The sequence below is a fragment of the Solanum stenotomum genome, chromosome 9 (genome assembly GCF_019186545.1).
Source record: "Solanum stenotomum isolate F172 chromosome 9, ASM1918654v1, whole genome shotgun sequence".
NCBI lineage: Eukaryota > Viridiplantae > Streptophyta > Magnoliopsida > Solanales > Solanaceae > Solanum > Solanum stenotomum.
The window spans coordinates 12281841-12300491 of NC_064290.1; the positions used below are offsets into that span (position 1 = coordinate 12281841).

Consider the following 18651-nt stretch of genomic DNA (forward strand, 5'->3'; position numbering starts at 1 on the left):
TGAACAATTAATATAAGTTGGGGTTGAATTCGTTGGTTCGTCCACCTGGAAGGTTAAGTGTGGGTACCACTCGTGATAGGGATGGCAATGGGGCGGGGCGGGGCGGATGCGGGGTAGGGCAGATTTAAGGCTATGCGGGTGGGGCGGGTGGGATGCGGGGCGGATTGCGGGTATATGTAGTTTTATGTGGGTTTAAACTTAATTTTAATTTTTTTCACATGTTATAAGAGTGATAGAGCATTATTTTATTTAGATAATTTCTTTAAAACTACTAAAATATTCAAGATAGTAAATGAAAATGGTTCAATAAAAACAAATTAAATTTCTTACATGTTTCCCAATTGACCTCTAAAAATAAAATTTTAAGTCACAATCCTATTAAATTAATACAACTTAATGAAAAAATGAATTTGTTTTTATAAATTTTATTTTTAGTATTAAACTTAACTAGAAAAAAAATATTAAAAAAATTATGTGGGGTATGTTCATGCGGAGCGGGTCTATGCGGGGAGGGTTAAAAATGAAAAAAAAAATATTATGCGAGACGACACGATATATTTGGATCGAGTGGCACGAGGCGACACAAAATGATTGGATCGGGTGTCACGTTCCGCACGGAAACATTAAATAAAAACATATTAAAATAATTTAATGTACTCAAGCTCAAAAAGCTCATTTCCCAAAAGATCGTGATGTGGAGGAATGAGTCCTCATGTGTGTTCTTGATATTGTGACTAATTACGTACTAGCTACAATATTGTTGTCACTTGTTCATGTTGTTTGTTGTTTGCCACTTGCTAAGAGTTATAGTTGATTTCATGTTATTACTTTATGCATATTGGTTTCTATTTTGAGTCAGTCAATGATATCTACTCAGTACAAGTTGCCCTGTACTAACCCCTACTTGTATTTTCTTCGTTTCCTTTGTGGAGTGCAACAAGTGTACTAGCGACTTCGACTCGCCCTCAACTCTAGCCATTCTCCATCTTATCAGGTTCCATAGTGAGTTATTCATTCTATCTCGTGTTGGATTCTCTCGGTCATGGCATGATATCCTTTGTTTTCGGACACAAATTATTTTATTTATTTATTCTGGTGTCTTTAATACTCTATGACTTGGTATTTTTGAATTAGATGTCCTTGGTGTGACAACTTTCAGGTTTTGGAAAACGATATTTAATAGACTCTAGTGAAGTTTTGTTTCTTACATTAATAAGTTTTTGAGTTTTCGCATTATGGTTGTATTTCGTAAGTTGAACAATTTATATTAGTTGGGGTTTGAATTCGCTGGTTCGCCACCTCGAAGGTTAAGTGAGGGTGACACTCATGACTCGTTTTGGATCGTGATATTGTATCAACTTATCAAATTCGAAGCAACTATTTCAATATCATTATTCTTATTTTTTAATTTGTGAGTCGGATTTTATTACTCTAATTCTACATTATATTTTTTATTGAAAATTTTCATTAATTAATTGCATTCTTACTTTATAAGATCTGTGTATATCTTACCTTCCTGAGACTTCACTTGTAAGATTACATTGGGTATCTTATAACTATTCAATTTATATAAGACAACTAAAAAAATAATAAGGTCTCACTATGAAGTTTGGCTTTAGGCCCCAAACTTGTTGAGGCGTCTCTGACCCTATCAAGAGTGTAACAAAAGAGTTGTATGTTTTTAAACTAATGAGTGTTAGTTTATGTATGAAACTCATACTCTCAATAATTTATGTGTGTTTTTGACACTTCAATCTTATATAAACAAAGATAAAATTTATACATTGTTGAGAAAATAAAGCGTCTTAACTACTTAGTATTCAGATTATGCAATATCTTAATATTCAGATTCAGACCTTTGAATCTTAATGTACACTTTGATATTCAAATATGCATTTAGATTCAAACATTTTAATTTTAACGAAAACAAATTATGTCTTAATCTAGAAAATCAATTATAAATTTCAAAACAAGTCAATTCGAAATGCATATCTTTTGTTGCTATGAATCTTGACATTTCTTTCTCTTTTATTATATTCTTTCATTTAAAGGTGTTTAAATATGACAAATAGATCGAATCCACGAGAGGGAAAAATATTTTTTAAAAAAGAAGTAATTAACAAAGCTTTTCTTACACAAAAATAAGTCATCAATTTTCAATCACTTTTAGTATATTCATCAAGAAAACCAAATTATGTGGAGTATTTGCAATACAAATTAAAAAAGAAGAAGATATAGCTCGAAAATAAGCATGGCACAATTTTAGTAGAGAATATTTTGGAACTTTCATCCTAAGATTTAGAAGATCCTATGTTTAGTATATTCGTTTTCTTAATTACTAGAATTATTCTTCACTTATTTAATAGTATAGTATTGGGATTCAATTTTGTAAATATTCCAAAAAGATTTTACAAGAATTTTTGTGAGAGTCTTTTATTTGTTTCTCTTTGATAGATAATTTTTAAAAAAATAGGGATACTATAACCTAGTACCTCATAACACTCCAGGAGACTATGCTGTCTTTTTCACGAATATTGATTCCGAAATTTAGTTAATATTAGGAAAAATTACATATATCACCAAATATCTATAGTATATCTATTAAACTACACACAACTTTTAAAAAATTATACAATCACACACTATTTTCTAGCAGATTGCATAAACTGTCTCCTCCTTATCACTCTTCTCTCTTGCCTCTTTCGTCCTCCCTCTCGCATGTTTCTTCTCTTCACTCTTTTGTTTCCTTCTCTCTCTATCTTCATCTTCTCCTCCTCCTTCTTAATTTCCTTCTTTTTTAGTCATGTTTATGGTCAAGCTTGATCGTGTTATTAATTAATTGCAAATCAATATTTGATTGATTAAATTCGAAATAAGATATGAGTATTTATGTTTGAAAGTCAACAAGAATAATATTATTGTTATGGTCTTTTTTTTTTCTTCTTCTAAGTATATATTTATGCACATATACACTTGATATATCAGCGCATATTTGATATTAGATACATGAATAATCCATACATATATACATGCATGCTTTCAAAATTGATACCGGATACATGGATATATATATACTCATAGAAAGAATTAATACAAGCTTATGCATAAATAGTCTGATACATGTACTCTAGTTCTAACAAAAAAACTCTTAGAAATTGATATTGAACACACATATACATACATGAAATGTAAACACAAATACAAAAAAGAGAGGAACGATATAAAAAGTGATCGAGTAAGAGAGAAGAAATTAAAGACGAGCGAGAAAGATAATAATCAGATACATGTAAATCACACTTCAATACAATATATCTAATTTAAAACTCGAATAAAAATATGTAATTTTTGAAACTATCTCTTCAAGCCATATACTAGTGTGTTACATGAAATTTGTTCTTAATATTTGGGATATTTCCAGTTTTTATCAAACTAAAAAAAAACAAACTTGTACTACTTATTATTACCCGACAAACTTTTGCAAATTTGTCCCTAGAAAAAATAATAATAATGGGAACTCCCTAGAAACTTCAAAAATTCTGTGACGAAGCCACGCCAACAGCAAAAACCAACACACCCGGCGTCACATATCACGCCACGTGTACATTATTCCACATGTCAAATTCTTATTGGTCAGTAGATGCACTTTCCACCTGTAACCCCAACGGTATATATATCCTAAGTTCTTCTGCTGCTGAAATTTCGTCTTCCCAATTTTTGAATTTTCACCGGAGATCTTTGTCCTATTAACTCCGATTTTCCGATGCCGGCGAAGAATATGTTGTTTCGGTTAGGGATATTCCTATCCTTGTTTTTGCTCAATCCGATTCCATCTCAATCTGCAGTTTCCAGCATAGATCTGGGATCAGAATGGTTCAAAGTCGCCGTGGTTAACCTAAAACCCGGACAACCTCCAATCTCTATAGCGATTAACGAAATGTCCAAACGGAAAACTCCCTCACTCGTCGCATTTCACTCCGGGAGTCGCCTCATCGGTGAAGAAGCTTCTGGAATCGTCGCTCGTTATCCAAACAAGGTCTATTCTCATCTCCGTGATCTAATATCAAAACCCTTTTCCCACGTTTCCAAAACCCTAGAATCTCTTTACCTGAGTTACGACATTTCTCCCGAGGAATCGCGGAATGTGGCGGTTTTTAAAACTGAAAATGGTAATTTTACGGCGGAGGAGTTGGTAGCGATGTTGTTCAAGTATGCTCTTGGATTGGCGGAAGCGCATACTAGGGGAACACCGGTGAAGGATGCTGTGGTGACTGTGCCTCCGTATATGGGAGTAGCGGAGAGGAAAGGGCTGCTTGTTGCTGCGGAATTGGCTGGTATTAATGTGTTGGCGCTTGTGAATGAACATTCTGGTGCAGCGTTGCAGTATGGGATTGATAAAGATTTTTCTAATGGTTCAAGGCATGTGATTTTCTATGATATGGGTGCGGGTAGTACATATGCTGCCTTGGTGTATTTCTCTGCTTATAATACTAAGGAGTTTGGGAAGACTGTATCAGCTAACCAATTTCAGGTCAAGGATGTTAGATGGGATGCGGAGCTGGGAGGAGAACATATGGAACTAAGATTGGTGGAGCACTTTGCAGATGAGTTCAATAAACAGGTAGGAAATGGGGTTGACATAAGGAAGTCTCCAAAGGCAATGGCAAAGTTGAAGAAGCAAGTCAAACGAACAAAGGAAATTCTTAGTGCAAACACAGCAGCTCCAATTTCAGTTGAATCTATTTATGATGATCGGGATTTTAGGTAAGTTTGTTGTCCCTTTTTTATCCACACGCTTTCTTGTTTTCTTGTAGTTCATCAATTAGTTGGTAGTTTTAGTTCTGAAATTTATCTTTAGCTCTGCTATGTGCTGTTAATAAGTGAAAGATTTCACCTTATCCAGAGAAAGATGATCAGATAATCCTGTCTACTATAGGTAAGGCTTGGGGAAATTTTATGCTGATTCTGGGTGAGACTTAGTACTGTATACCCACAGGCCACAAGCTATGCTATTTCATGTTTTGCTTGTGATGAACACTACAAGAGATTTGAGTCCATGTGCTTGACATGGGATGAAGCTACTTTTCAAAGGAATAGGCTCTTGCTGTAACTGCTTCTTTTAAATTTAAGCATTACTGTTGCAATTTCTTTTCTTTTTTTCAGCCTTTCACTAAATCTAGGGTACATTTGAGAAGTTCATGTACCCTGAGATGAATTATTAATCGGCACATAGGGGCCAGGTCCTACTTTTGGCACCTTGACCACTGTAGCTTGCCAGAGATATTTTGGACCAGGCTAGGTTTATCAACTTTGCCTAAGCAAGAAAAATTGACCAAAGAAATCTCTTGCTTAGATAGAAGTATAACCCTATATGGTTACACTCACTATACCCTTAACCCCAAATCAGGGAATTAGCACTTTGTGCATGAAGTAAGCCTCATTAAAATAAAATTGATCCAAATCCTGGGATAGGGTTTGGTCAAACACTTCTACTGCCATTTTATTTCTCAAGCTGATCTTGCTATGGGATTTACACAAATGCAACTTTACTTGATTTTACATTTTTTTGTCCCTGTAATTGTTTCTATTTTATTTACTTTTCAGAACTTTTGGTTACTCAATATTTAACATGAGATGCATGTAATAATGATTAACACATGTAGTTGAGGTGAAGGATCAGCTGTTCAGCTTATGAGAGAGTTAAGAATTTGAAAAGGCGAACAGAATAATGAAGAAAATGCTTCTATTCTTATATAAAATGGCATATGTGAAAGGTGAAATAGGGCTTGAGGGCGAGGTGTAGTTGAAAGTTGATGCTGTCACATTCCCTCTGATTCTGTGCTGTATAACTTATGTTATTAATTTAAAACTGATTCTCTGGGGAAATACATCAAACTGCAGTGCTCTGTAAATTATTTGTTTCTCTTTTGTGTTTCTCCATGTTTGCACGTGTTTCTTCATATTTTTAGTTAATATGACACGGATTATGTTTATCTCTAGTTGACATGATCAAATGCTCAATTCCATTTTTGATAAGAAAGTTCTGCTCCTGCATGAATAGTGTTGCTATCTAATACATATAGGAGTACTCTTCCTCTTATGTGTGACTTATGTGTATGTCCTGGCTTGCATACAAATCTGGAAGAGGCAGAAGAGTGATATTCAACTAGTATTTTTCACTTGTTTTTCATTTATTCGCTCATCAGGAATTTATTTTGTCGCAGGAGCTCAATAACCCGTGAGAAGTTTGAAGAGTTATGTGCCGATTTGTGGGAAAAAGCTCTTGTACCATTGAAGGAAGTTCTTACTCATTCTGGTTTGAAAATAGAAGACATTTATGCAGTGGAGTTGATTGGAGGTGCCACTAGGGTGCCAAAATTGCAGGTCTGAGTCACTGCTCTTTTCTTAACAAAGTTAAGGTCTAGGTCTACTAACCACAGTAAAAATATACATATATGCAGTTGTCATATACTTGTAAACACAAGGTAAGTGTTTGGTTGCTAATGACTTACTATAATAAGGATAAAATAAATGTTTTCTTGTTGGCTGGTGGAGTTTCTTGCCGTCGAATCTGTAGCATTATCTTTATCTGCGGTCGAGTCAATGTTGATTTAGACATCATTGCTTGTATCATGATCGATTTAGGAGTTGTGAGAACACTAATTGTTTTCTTGAAAATAAAATTTACATTCCTCGATTGCAGGCTAAGCTGCAGGAATTTCTTGGAAGGAAAGAACTGGACAGACACTTGGACTCCGATGAAGCAATTACACTTGGGGCATCATTGCATGCTGCTAATATAAGTGATGGAATCAAATTGAATCGTAAATTGGGAATGATTGATGGTTCTCCATATGGATATGTGATTGAAGTAGATGGTCCAGATCTTCCTAAAGATGAAAGCACCAAACAGTTGACCATACCACGTATGAAGAAACTACCTAGCAAGGTATATCAAAAATTTGTTTTGACTGTATATTGTTGGTGAACAATAGGTTATTAAGGAACATACTTAACACATGACAGTTTTATGTCCCATCGTGTGATCGATCTGCAGATGTTCAGATCTATTGTTCACAAAAAGGATTTTGATGTTTCACTAGCGTATGAAAGCGATGACTTCTTGCCACCTGGAACTACTTCACGTACATTTGCTCAGTATGCAGTGTCAGGTCTTACTGATGCCAGCGAGAAGTAAGAATCACTGATATCTGGATCAAATGGTGTTTGGTGATCTATTATTCTGAGTTTTGTGCTTTTCCTATTTTTAGGTATGCATCACGGAATCTTTCTGCCCCTGTCAAGGCTAATTTACATTTCTCACTTAGTAGAAGTGGAATATTTTCATTAGATCGAGCAGATGCTGTTATTGAAATAACTGAATGGGTCGAAGTTCCACTAAAGAATCTGACAGTGGACAACTCGACCTCTGCTTCTGTGAACACATCAACTGAAAGTGGCCCCACTAGTACAGAGGAAAGCGATGAAAAGTTGAATACGGACACTGTTAATAGTAACACCTCTGATCCTGGTACAAATGATTCTAGCACCATAAGTCCTGTTATAGAGAAGAAGCTGAAGAAACGGACTTTCCGAGTTCCACTTAAGGTCTTCTAAACTTAATCATCTGCAGGGGAATCTATTTTTCATCCCCTTCTTTATCGATTGCCATTAGGTGCCAGGGAAAAATGTTATTTTAGAAATATCGTAGTGTTATGATGTTTTTAACCAGTCTTATCCTTGAGATGTCTTTGTTCATGTAGATTGATGAGAAGACTACTGGGCCAGGAGCACCTCTTTCAAAAGAATCTTTTAGTGAAGCTAAAAGCAAATTGGAAGCACTGGACAAAAAAGACGAAGAAAGAAGAAGAACGGCTGAATTGAAGAATAGCTTGGAAGGATACATATATGATACAAGAGACAAGGTTTGAGGGCTTATATCACTAACTCTTGCCCATGCTTGTGATTATGTAGACACCTGATCCGGTCAGCTCTGGAAACTAGAATGCCTTATGTGTATTCTTGATTTTCCTATTTTTGGTTCCAATTGCATACACTTGTTCGATTTGTTAATATGTGTTTTCCTCTAGCTTAGAGTAACTGCTTTGCAGCTAGACAAATCTTTCCTGCAACAGTTTTTAAGCACATACCCATGCTTCAAGATTCTCCTGAAATATCCTTTTGTTAAACTGATGCTTTTGAGCCCTCAGATGAAACATATACACAGATGCAGAACTTACTCTGTTGCTCTGGTGATATTGTTTCCTAGATGTTGTAACCTTGTGGATCGCTCTTAGCTTCTTGGCCTCTTTTTCTTCTTGTAATGCACTTTATATCATTTTGCTTCCAGTGGCATCGCTCTTTTGCATCAGCATTTTTATTCACTGATTGATCACATGGAACTGATTAATAGATCACTTTATCTTTCTTTTTCTAATGTTGAATGTGCTCATGTACCAGCTTGAATCTGGAGATTTTGTGAAAATATCAACCAGTCAAGAGCGCCAGTCCTTTATTGAGAAACTTGATGAGGTTTGCCTATTTCCCTTTTTCCATGGTTTGTCATATGTGTTTATCGTAAATATACTAAATGGAGTTTTTCAGGTACAAGAATGGTTGTACACAGATGGTGAAGATGCTTCTGCCACCCAGTTTCAAGAGCATTTAGATAAATTGAAAGCTATTGGGGATCCCATATTTTTCAGGTCTGCTCCTAGTATCAACTGAACTCAAAGGCTAAATTGTAGTTACTTTTTTGTACAAGGTTAGGTAGTTATGTTGAATGTAATTTTTTGTGCAGACATAAAGAACTTACTGCACGCCCTGCTGCATCTGATCATGCTCGCAAATACCTTAATGAAGTGCAACAGGTAGGAAGTTTAATTTCTTGTTCCAGTAACACTCTTCTGCTCTGTTTGGTCAAATTCTTTGCATCATGAAGTGCAGAATGTAAGTTTGAAAGAGTGTCTTATTTGTGTTATGGTGGTATCTATAGATAGGTGGACAGTAAATAGGACTCCCTCCGTGTCAATTTGTTTGTCTTGCTTTAGATCTGTTTCAAAAAGAATGCCTTCTTTATTTAGTCACTCTTTACACCCAATATCATACATGGCATATTTAAGATCACAAAATCAAAGGGCATTTTGGTACATTACACATATATTTAGTTTAAGACCACAAGATTCAAAGTTCTTTTTTTTCCTCAAACTCCGTGCCGAGTCAAACTAAGTCAAGCAAACTGAAACAGAGGGAGTATCTGTTTGTTTGTTTTCTGAAGGAAATGGCGAAATTAGTATGTTTAAGAAAAATTACTAGTTAGCACCAGCACATCAAACTGTAAGTTGGCACTGAAGTTCTTCAAGCGGGGATGTGGGAAAATAAGCTGCATGCTTTGAGGCAATGTTTGAGGTGATAATTGCCATGGGTATTTTCTAGATCTGAAGTGCAGAAGACGTATGGATGAAATTGATATTAACCTGCATCTGTTTTCAATGATTTCACATTTGGTACTATAACTGTCATTTTGGCATTAGTAGAAGATTCAGTTACATTGTTGATGCTGAACTTATTAACCGGCTTCCTTTGCAATAATCCTTCTGTGATTTTCAAAGCTGTTAGCCAGCTAGGAAAGTTTTGTATCCTTTATTGCCTTTGACCCTTGCAGTTTACCTTTTATGTCTTTCTTGGATACCTTCAGATTGTGCGTGGATGGGAAACCAACAAATCATGGCTTCCTAAGGGAAAAATAGATGAGGTACTCTTTTCAGCTGTTGTGCATATTTCTATTTTGATACAATAGAAGCTAAGATGTCTCTTCTTTATGTTCGTACTGGGAAGTTTAAAAGGGGTCATATTTGCAGGTTCAAAATGAAGCTGAGAAAGTGAAGAAATGGTTAAATCAGAAGGAGGCTGAACAGAAAGAGTAAGTTTTTTTTCCTTCTCATTTCTCTTACCTTTTTCCTATTTTCATATGGTCATTTGTGTGTTCACTCTCCATGTTATTGCCTCTCCCCTTTTTCTTTTCGTACTTACTCTGTTTGTTTCCACTACCGCTTTTAATTTAACCAGTGAACATAGCAAGTTGTTTTCCTTTTGGAACATCTTGTTCATTAAACTATTGAACCATTGAACTCCCGAAAGTGATACTGACTGATATACCGTCTGTAAAGAATAAATCTAGTGGATTTGGTGTTGAAGCATATACACTTTGATTTGAACATTTGCAATTTGTATATACATGTGTTTGTGTGTTCTTATTTGGTTCTGTATTTCGTTCAACCGAATTAGGAGGGAGAAAGGTGGAACTTTGTAGGTTTTCATTTAACATTTGCCCTATTCAATTGGGACCTTAGAAGGAAGATGCATGGGAAGACCAGAAAAACGAAGAAAATGGGTGTTCTAAGAATGTTCCCCCCTGGGGATTTTGTTCAGTGGCAAGGACCCATCACATGATGTGTGGGTTAGCTGTAGTTTGAACCCTATTGTAGGGATGTGGCTAGAGCAGCAGTACCTAGAATTTCTGGTGGCAAAATAATATAAAATATCATTTGCTGGCTGGTTCTTCCCCAAAAAAAATAAAATGATCCATATAGTAATACCTAATATTTCTGGAGAAAAAATACATATAATATTATCAGGTCATGGGTATAAAAATTATTTCCCATATATCCCAGTGGTCTGGCTTGCAAGTATAAGAAAGTCCAGTCCACTCTATTCTATAATATTGTTTTAAGAAAATTTTATTCTATTTTTGAAACTGAAAATATTCCTAACCTTTTTATCCCCTTTCTCATACACTCTGTTTTAACACCTTTGCTTTTCCTACAGCACTCCTGGATCTGATAAGCCTGCATTTACTTCTGAAGAAGTATATGTAAAGGTTTTTGATCTTCAAGACAAGGTGCGTGATGTAAATCTTCGTTAATTTGGTCTAGTGATAGAGTTGAACAAGAAATTGGTAGTCAACTCATTCCAGGCATGAAGCTTTATCTTTCAGTGCTTGATCCTCTCTCTCTTTTTCATGGATTAGGTTAACAAGGTAAATAAAATACCAAAGCCAAAGCCTAAGGTTGAGAAGCCTTTGAAAAATGAAACTGAAAACAGCAAGGAGAAAGCAGACACTAGCAAATCCTCTTCTGAGGAGGGTACCTCCCAGAAAGAACAAACAGCTGCAGAGACAGAGAAGGCATCCGCAGATGAAAAGTCGGATCATGATGAGTTATGATTATTATCCTACAACGACACATCAAAGGCTAGATTATATGCAAATTAATTGTAAAGTATATACTGAGTGAACCCATCTTTCTCCATAGGATGCTTTTTCTTGCCATGCTTTGGAAGTCCTCACTCTCCGGGCAGTGTCGGGTTCAAATAGTACATGCTAAGGGATCTTACACTTGATCAGCATTCTCTGTATCACACTATTAAAGTAGAACATTGGGAACATATTCATGCGCCATTTTTTGGCTGCAGAATAGAATTTTGTTAGCTCCTCCTCCTTTGAATACCTTTTGCCACCCTCCTGCCCTTGAAATTACATATTTCTAATTTCTGAGAATCTATACAGGCAACAATGAACGTTCTTTCTTGCTGGGCTTCCCTTTCGTTGCCCCTTTTACGACAGAGAATTCAACGTTGGATATGCTGGGCTTACGAGCTTTGCACTAGAATTTAACTGCTCTCATTCAAAGTCTTAAAAATGTCGTTGGTGAAGTATCTCATTCCACAAAATTGGAAGAAATATCTCGTGTTTAAGAGATGAGAATTGGAAGGCGTACTTTTTCTTAGCATGTGTGTAGATGATCCATAAGTCGACAATAATGTTCTTATATTTCTTTATTGTTCCATTCTAAATTCTTTGTTCGCCAATCCACTGAAGAACCAATTAGACGTAGTAGTACTTGCAATTGAAAAAGTAGCCCCGAAAAATGTTCAAGAGAGGAAGTCTAGGGCTGGTTCCAGAAAGGGATCAAAGAGAATATAGTTCCTTTAAGGCTCATACATAATTAGTTAGAAGCATCTCTTTCTACTGATATTGACTTGATGTGGTGCTCTCTTCTCTCACCTATAAACCATAGGAAGTATCCGTAGCAGACATCTTAAAAAAAACTGGTTGGAGTTTGGGTAGTAACAACCAGATACTTTTGGCCTTTGGACCATTTTTATGTAGAAATGTAGTCTACATTATCTGCAAACTAGTTGAGTTGGTCGTATATACGCGAAACTATCCCATTTTTATTTTTTTATTTTTGAGATCTAAGTTAAGAAAATAGCGTTTGATTATATATTGGACTGGTTTTTTAAATTTTGAAGATGAGTTTCATGTTCAAATCAATAGTTTTAATCATTTTTTCAAGTGAAATTTTTTTCCACACACAATATTAATTTTTCTCAAGTTAAATTCATGTTCAAACATAACTTTAATTTTCTAATATATTTTTTTTTTTAGAAAAACTTTTATATCCAAAAGTTCGCTTCATTTATGTGGCTTGATTTATGATTTTCAGTCGAGATTTTTTCTTTTGGAGTGAAAAACGACTGATTCAATGATATCAGAAACCTAATTATTTAAAAATTGAGATATAAATATTAATCGTTTGATATTAAGGTTAAATTATTGTGAATATAAATTAAGATGGATCAAGAAGATATAAAATGAAGAAACACAATTTGATTAGTCATAGAATTTAAAAACAAAACAAAAAATGGCATAGAATCAACTGTGAATATATTCATTTCCCCAGCAGCAATTTTGTTGTCACTTTATGTCTCATGTATACATACACTGTGTTATCCAATATTGGTGGGAATTAAAATGCCTATTGATGAACAAGAATTATTTGTTGGTATACATCTAGCAAACTGTAATAGCTATAAATAACAAAATGAGAATTGATATCTGATATTGACAAGGTGTTGTGAGAATTGGCAAAAAACCAATCCTGTTTTCCTCGACAACACGTTAAGGTTCTCTGGTTAGCAAAACTGCAATGACTTTAGTTGTAACCATTTCTGTGTACCTTTTGCCATCTCCATGCTATTGCTAAACTCTCCTCCAGTGAATATCTGGCGATCCAGTTCAGTTCACGTCTAATTTTAGAAGGATCACTGTAGACTTCAGCGTAGTCTCCTGGACGTCTACTAAGGTAATCAATCTTTATGTCAACTCCTGTTGCCTTTTTACAAGCTTCCACAAATTGTTTCACTGAACTACCTGTAATATATTTGATCATCAAAATCACTTCTCGTGTAGACAAAACATAGTTTATGAGTAGTAAGTAGAAAGTAACCGTGCATGCACCTTTTCCAGTCCCGACATTGTAGATGCCAACTTTGCTAGGTTTAGCATGCTCGAGAGCTTTAACATGAGCGTCAATTAGGTCAGTCACATCGATATAGTCTCTTACACAAGTGCCATCGGGTGTGGTGTAATCTACTCCTCTTATCTGCAGTCACCATATAAAGATTTTAGTTTTACGTTCCGTTTAGACATAAACAATAAAGCTGTGCCTGTTTTTGAAATGCAACATTCATTCAGCAATTCAATTATTAAAGCTTACCTTCAATCCTGGAATTATGCCCCTGGCTGCATCAAAACAAGCACCAGATATCCGACCTTGCTCACGTAATTCTGGGGGCGGAGCTTCTCCTAACCTTCCTTCAGGATCCGAGCCAATCACATTGAAGTACCTGAATAGTATATGGTAGAACATCAGATATATACTAGCATTGACAAATGTACATGTACAAAGAGATGAAATAGACTTAGGTTCACCGGCACAGAAAACTCTCAAGGTTACTTATTACTTAGCATTATTATGAAAGGTGCTCGGACATTGCTCATGTTGGTGAACCGAAACCATTCCTAAAGGCATGCACTTCATTGCAGCTGACTGTCCCTTTTCAAGATAATGAAAGAGTAAAGCACAAACCTTAAAATCATGACAGCCATATCTGAAGTCTTTGAGAAGTCCAGTATGATATCTTCAGCCATTTTCTTTGCTTTTCCGTATGGATTTATTGGGGACTGTTTGTATTCACAGTTAAACAGTAGAATCAATAAACAAAAATTCCAAACATCGGTACATGTAAAAATGTCTAATGGAACAAACTCTTGTTCCACTACGACGTAGACTACCAATGAAACATCAATATAACTATGAAGTTCGTAACAAAGTAAATAATAGTGTTACTGACTTGTGGAGTCACTTCCGTAATAGGCATTTTCTCAGGCTCTCCATATGTTGCACAGGTACTTGAATAGATTAGTGTCTTTACACCGTGTGCTGCCATTGCCTTAACTAGAAGCAGAGTATTTGATGTGATGTTATGATAATACCTGCAAAGTATTCAAAGAGTATTTATTACAAGACAGACAAAAAACGGAAATAAAAAACTGCAGCACGTCTCTTACATAGAAATGCGTAAATATAAGAAGAGCTCGAAAACAAGGAATAAGTTGGGGAAAAAAGTTTATTTATGACTTGTGCATTTAGTTGTAAGCTAGGATCAACAATTTTGTTTTAAATCATAAAGTTATCATTCTCAGGTAGCTAGAAGATGCATCGAACTGAAAGACCAATCAACAGAGTTTGAGGTTCATAATTCGAGAAGTACCTAAGTGGTTCTTGAGTACTTTCACCAACATATGCAACAGCTGCAAAATGCATCACAGCATCAAATGCATTTTGTGAAAAGATCTTGTTAACCTAAGGCGTCTGTTAAGGATCAAAAGTCCTGGCGATAATTGAAGCAATATGAAAAACGCTACAGAGAGACTAGAAGTGGAGATAAGTTGTGAAGCTAAAACACGAAAGAAGAAAAGAAATTATCCAGGATACAGCAGCAGCATCTCCCAAATCAGCATAAATAAACTGAAGTCGTCCTGGTTCAGGGAAAAGTTCCTGGAGAACTTTTACCGAGCCCATATTTCCACGGGAAAGATTGTCCTATCAGAAAAAGAAAAAAAAAACCATGGTTAAAATAAACATCCAAAACTTGATTCTCCTGAACGGAGTCTGAAATGTAAAAGGGGGGGCATACCACTATAGTTACACGATATGAATCCTTTAGGAGACGAAGGGAAGCATGAGAACCAATGTAGCCAGCACCTCCAGTCACTAACACATGAGTTACACCTGGTTCGTGTTGGGAGAACTGAAAATAACAAATTTGGATTGCCTATTACCACCAGATTCTTAAAACATATATTGTAAGTTTGGACTGTAAAATAGTTGTTCATAGTGAAGTAAATACTGTAAGACATGATCTAATTATCACCTTGACGGAGGTACTAAAACTCGATGAATTTCTGAATATAAACAAACAAATTGCAGCAATGCCAGCAAGCAAGAGCAGTCTCCTAGAAGTGCTGCTCCGTCTCTTCAACTCCACAAAATCCATTTCTGAAAATTAATATGCAAGTATCTTTAGTTATTGATGTTTTAATTCATATTTCCCCATGTACATTTAAGTTCTTCAGCATTATTTCACCGCGTGACAATTCAAAGATACTCAGAAATTCTAGCTGATCGAAACTTAATTAAGACTCTTATAATAGCATTATCGTGCTGCTACCGGATCTAATACTAAAATTTTTTAGTCCATAAATTCCTTCCTGAGAATCCATAAGCTATTGAACGCCACAGAATTCCAGCCATCTAAACATCCCATACATAATCCTAACTACTAAAAAATGATCATCAACCTCTTGAACAGGATTTACATAAATAAAGTATTCAGTTGCACCGGAAGGGCATACCTCAAGGGGCACCAATCTCCCCTGGCAATGATCTATCTGCGCGAAACCGACCTACGGATAGAAAGAAAGATGCAAGAAAGGAAAAGTCAATAGGTGATGAGCTAAGAGGGGCAAGGCGGTTCATTCGAACCCTCTTCTCTAGAAAATTACACCAGTCAAAATTATCTTTTACATATATACAGTAGACATTGAATCCCTTGGCTTTTCTTCTATATATTCTGACACCACGTAGTGAAAATCCCGACTCCGCCACAAAAAGTCAACATACTTTTATTGCCAAATTAGGATCAACTATGATACAATTAAAGTTAGTATTTGTTTTCCTTTTCCAAAAGGGAGATATCCAATCAACAACAACAACAACATATCCAATAAAATCCCACTAAGTGGAGTTTGAGAAAGATAGAGTGTAAGTAGACCTTACCACTACCTCGTGGAGGTAGAGAGGTTGTTTCTGAAAGACCCTCGACTCAACAGAGATATATAATCCAAATATTCAATTCAAGCACAGTACTTCATAAAAGCACCTAACTCCAACCTAAAAAACTATCGTATATTATCTAAAAATATAAAAGAGCTTGCACTCTGGAAAAGATCATGAACATAACATAAAAATACAACCTTTTTAATTCATCAGAAATTGATTTGAACAACACAAAACAATGCACATATTTCCATAACAAAGAAACAAAGCTTTTACCAACAGATTAATTAAATAAAATCCAGAAACATCAAAATAAAAAAATAAAAAAAACACAATACTTCTGCAATAAGAACCAAGAATTCACCAAACAAGTTAAATTAAAATTAAAAAATCATCACCAAAAATTTGTAACCATGTATAAATCACATGCAAAATCTAATCAAGATAATCAACACAAAAAAAGAAGAAATAAAATTAAGGTAATTTACCTGAAAGCAAAGAGGAAAAGGAAGAGAATTTGTCCTTGAGCCAAAACTGCTGCAATGTTATGTTATATGTAATTAAAATTATTATTAATGTTATAAAAGCAAAGGAAAGAAATTTAGTGCATATAAAGACAAAGAAGAAGAAGTCAAATAAATTTAAATTTAGATAATCTGAAAATATATTGCAGTGGAAGAAAAGTGGACCATGTTCTTCACACTAATTAAGCAGCCACAAAACTATTTAATAAATAATTAAATTGTGTTACACTTCACCTAATTAAAACTGCCATTAGTCATTTTTTACCATTAATTGATGATTCTCCTTTTTCTTCTGCTAATAACTCTGTGAAAATTGTCCTGGTCTATAGGGGACTCTATCTATGTGTGAGAGAGGGAAAATGTCATTTTCTTATTTGTTGGACTTTTCCTTGTATATATTTTATCATTATCATCTCATGGTATCCTTTTAATAATAGGATTCTATGCTTACCAATCAAAATAATAATCTATAAATATTTTTTTTTATGTATATATAGGGGTTGTTTTATGTTTGATAGCTGATTTGTGTGTGAGTTATGTAGGTATTAGATTTTGCATATGTAATGACATATTTGCTAGTTAGTTAGGAAACAAATTATTCAGGTATAATATTAATACAATATTTAGTTTGTGTTATGATCCCTCTGTTTTTAGGTAAGATAGAAGGTAGAATAACAAATACATAAATATAATCAATATCTGCAAAACTAAATAATATTTCCTTCGTCTTATTCTATGTGGTACATTTTGACTTGACACAATATTTAAGAAAAAATGAAAGACTTTTGAAATTTATGATCTAAAACAATTCTTAGATATTTGTGTAACAGTAAATTATTTCATTAAAAATTTATGAGTAAACGGATAATTTTAAAGCTAAATTATTTTTAATTATAGTGTACATTCTTTTTTAGATAGACGAAAAGAGTGTCACATAAAATGAGACGGAGAGAATACGTATAGATTACCTCATACTAAATGAATCCTTAATATATAACTAGACATTTTATTCATTTAAATTTTTGTCTTATTTTTAACTTGACACAAAGTTTAAGAAAGTAAATAAGATTTTTGAATCACGTGGTCATAAGTTAAAAATATGTCAAATATATCAAAAATGTCTTTTAGAAGCTAAGCCATTACTAGGGAAAGCAATGTCATCCACACAGAAGAAGGACAATACCTGATTGTTGTCTTAAATATGTCACGGGATGAAAAGTTAGAATTAAAGAGTTGCTAAAAAAAGAATATTCTTTTCTAAAGACCAAAAAAAAAATACGACAAATAAATTAAAATGGTAAAAATATATATGAGAGGTTGAAATTATTTTTGGCAAGCGGCCAAATGTGTAATTTCTATATTATAATAAAGTACTCAAAATTCCAGACTCTCAATTTCAACACAAATTCATATATATGGAAATGTCGTAGGAGAAGTAGTAGGTAGATTCAAAAGGATAAAATTGAGCAAATTTTTGTAGAGAGAGAGGGAACACCATGTTTAAAATAAGTTTAATCTTTTTTGGAAAATTTGTGCTTTTAGTCTATCAAATATAGATAAATTTTGATTCAGCATTGTGATATTTTACTAAACATATAATTTCTCTTATCTCATTTTACGAATCATTTTAATTCACTTTACGCTAATTAAGAAAATAAATAAATACAATATATAATTTACCAAACACATACTTTATTTATCTTTTTAAGAAGGATTGAACAAGTACACATTTTAATTGATTAACAAATTAGATGTGCTTAATAATATACACTACATTAAAAATGATCTTTAGCAATAATTTATATATATATATATATATATTACTATTTTTTAATTAAAGACAATTAACACTTTTATAAATGTCTCTAAAATCTATAACGACATTGGATCAAATGATAACTAATATGCTAAGGTTTTAATAATCTTTGTTAATATATATATATTTA

General features: G+C 34.2%; 2 protein-coding genes across 3 annotated transcripts; one reads left to right on the forward strand and one right to left on the reverse strand.

Annotated features, from left to right (window-relative positions):
• Positions 1-3677: 3677 nt before the first annotated feature.
• Positions 3678-11501, forward strand: LOC125875869 (heat shock 70 kDa protein 17). The gene is made up of 13 exons (XM_049556914.1): positions 3678-4761; positions 6222-6381; positions 6701-6946; positions 7055-7191; positions 7269-7605; positions 7761-7922; positions 8458-8529; positions 8602-8702; positions 8798-8867; positions 9695-9751; positions 9858-9919; positions 10825-10897; positions 11027-11501. The coding sequence occupies exons 1-13, from the start codon at positions 3761-3763 to the stop codon at positions 11219-11221; spliced, it is 2673 nt and encodes an 890-aa protein (XP_049412871.1). The 5' UTR covers positions 3678-3760; the 3' UTR covers positions 11222-11501.
• Positions 11502-12707: 1206 nt separating this feature from the next.
• On the reverse strand, positions 12708-16894 carry LOC125876937 (UDP-arabinose 4-epimerase 1-like). 2 transcript variants are annotated; one of them, XM_049558229.1, is made up of 11 exons: positions 16670-16892; positions 15758-15808; positions 15277-15401; positions 15040-15153; positions 14838-14945; positions 14614-14705; positions 14194-14335; positions 13929-14023; positions 13557-13686; positions 13298-13442; positions 12708-13210 (listed from the first exon to the last, which is right to left on the reverse strand). In XM_049558229.1, exons 3-11 carry the CDS (start codon positions 15397-15399, stop codon positions 12993-12995), a joined length of 1167 nt encoding a protein of 388 aa, XP_049414186.1. In that variant the 5' UTR covers positions 15400-15401; positions 15758-15808; positions 16670-16892; the 3' UTR covers positions 12708-12992. The 2 variants fall into 2 exon arrangements, with proteins under 2 accessions (XP_049414186.1, XP_049414187.1); XM_049558230.1 differs by lacking the exon at positions 15758-15808 and having other exon boundaries at positions 16670-16894.
• Between the last annotated feature and the right edge of the window lie 1757 nt (positions 16895-18651).

What these genes read in the sequence shown, in the direction of transcription:
- LOC125875869 (XM_049556914.1), top strand. Translation starts at nt 3,761, where the DNA reads ATGCCGGCGAAGAATATGTTGTTTCGGTTAGGGATATTCCTATCCTTG. An exon ending in CTTTCCGAGTTCCACTTAAG is followed by an intron (nt 7,606 to 7,760) that starts GTCTTCTAAACT and finishes TTGTTCATGTAG; the next exon opens with ATTGATGAGAAGACTACTGG. An exon ending in CTAAGGGAAAAATAGATGAG is followed by an intron (nt 9,752 to 9,857) that starts GTACTCTTTTCA and finishes TCATATTTGCAG; the next exon opens with GTTCAAAATGAAGCTGAGAA.
- LOC125876937 (XM_049558230.1), bottom strand. Translation starts at nt 15,399, where the DNA reads ATGGATTTTGTGGAGTTGAAGAGACGGAGCAGCACTTCTAGGAGACTG. An exon ending in ATGGCTGTCATGATTTTAAG is followed by an intron (nt 13,687 to 13,928) that starts GTTTGTGCTTTA and finishes TATACTATTCAG; the next exon opens with GTACTTCAATGTGATTGGCT. An exon ending in GCATAATTCCAGGATTGAAG is followed by an intron (nt 13,443 to 13,556) that starts GTAAGCTTTAAT and finishes TGGTGACTGCAG; the next exon opens with ATAAGAGGAGTAGATTACAC.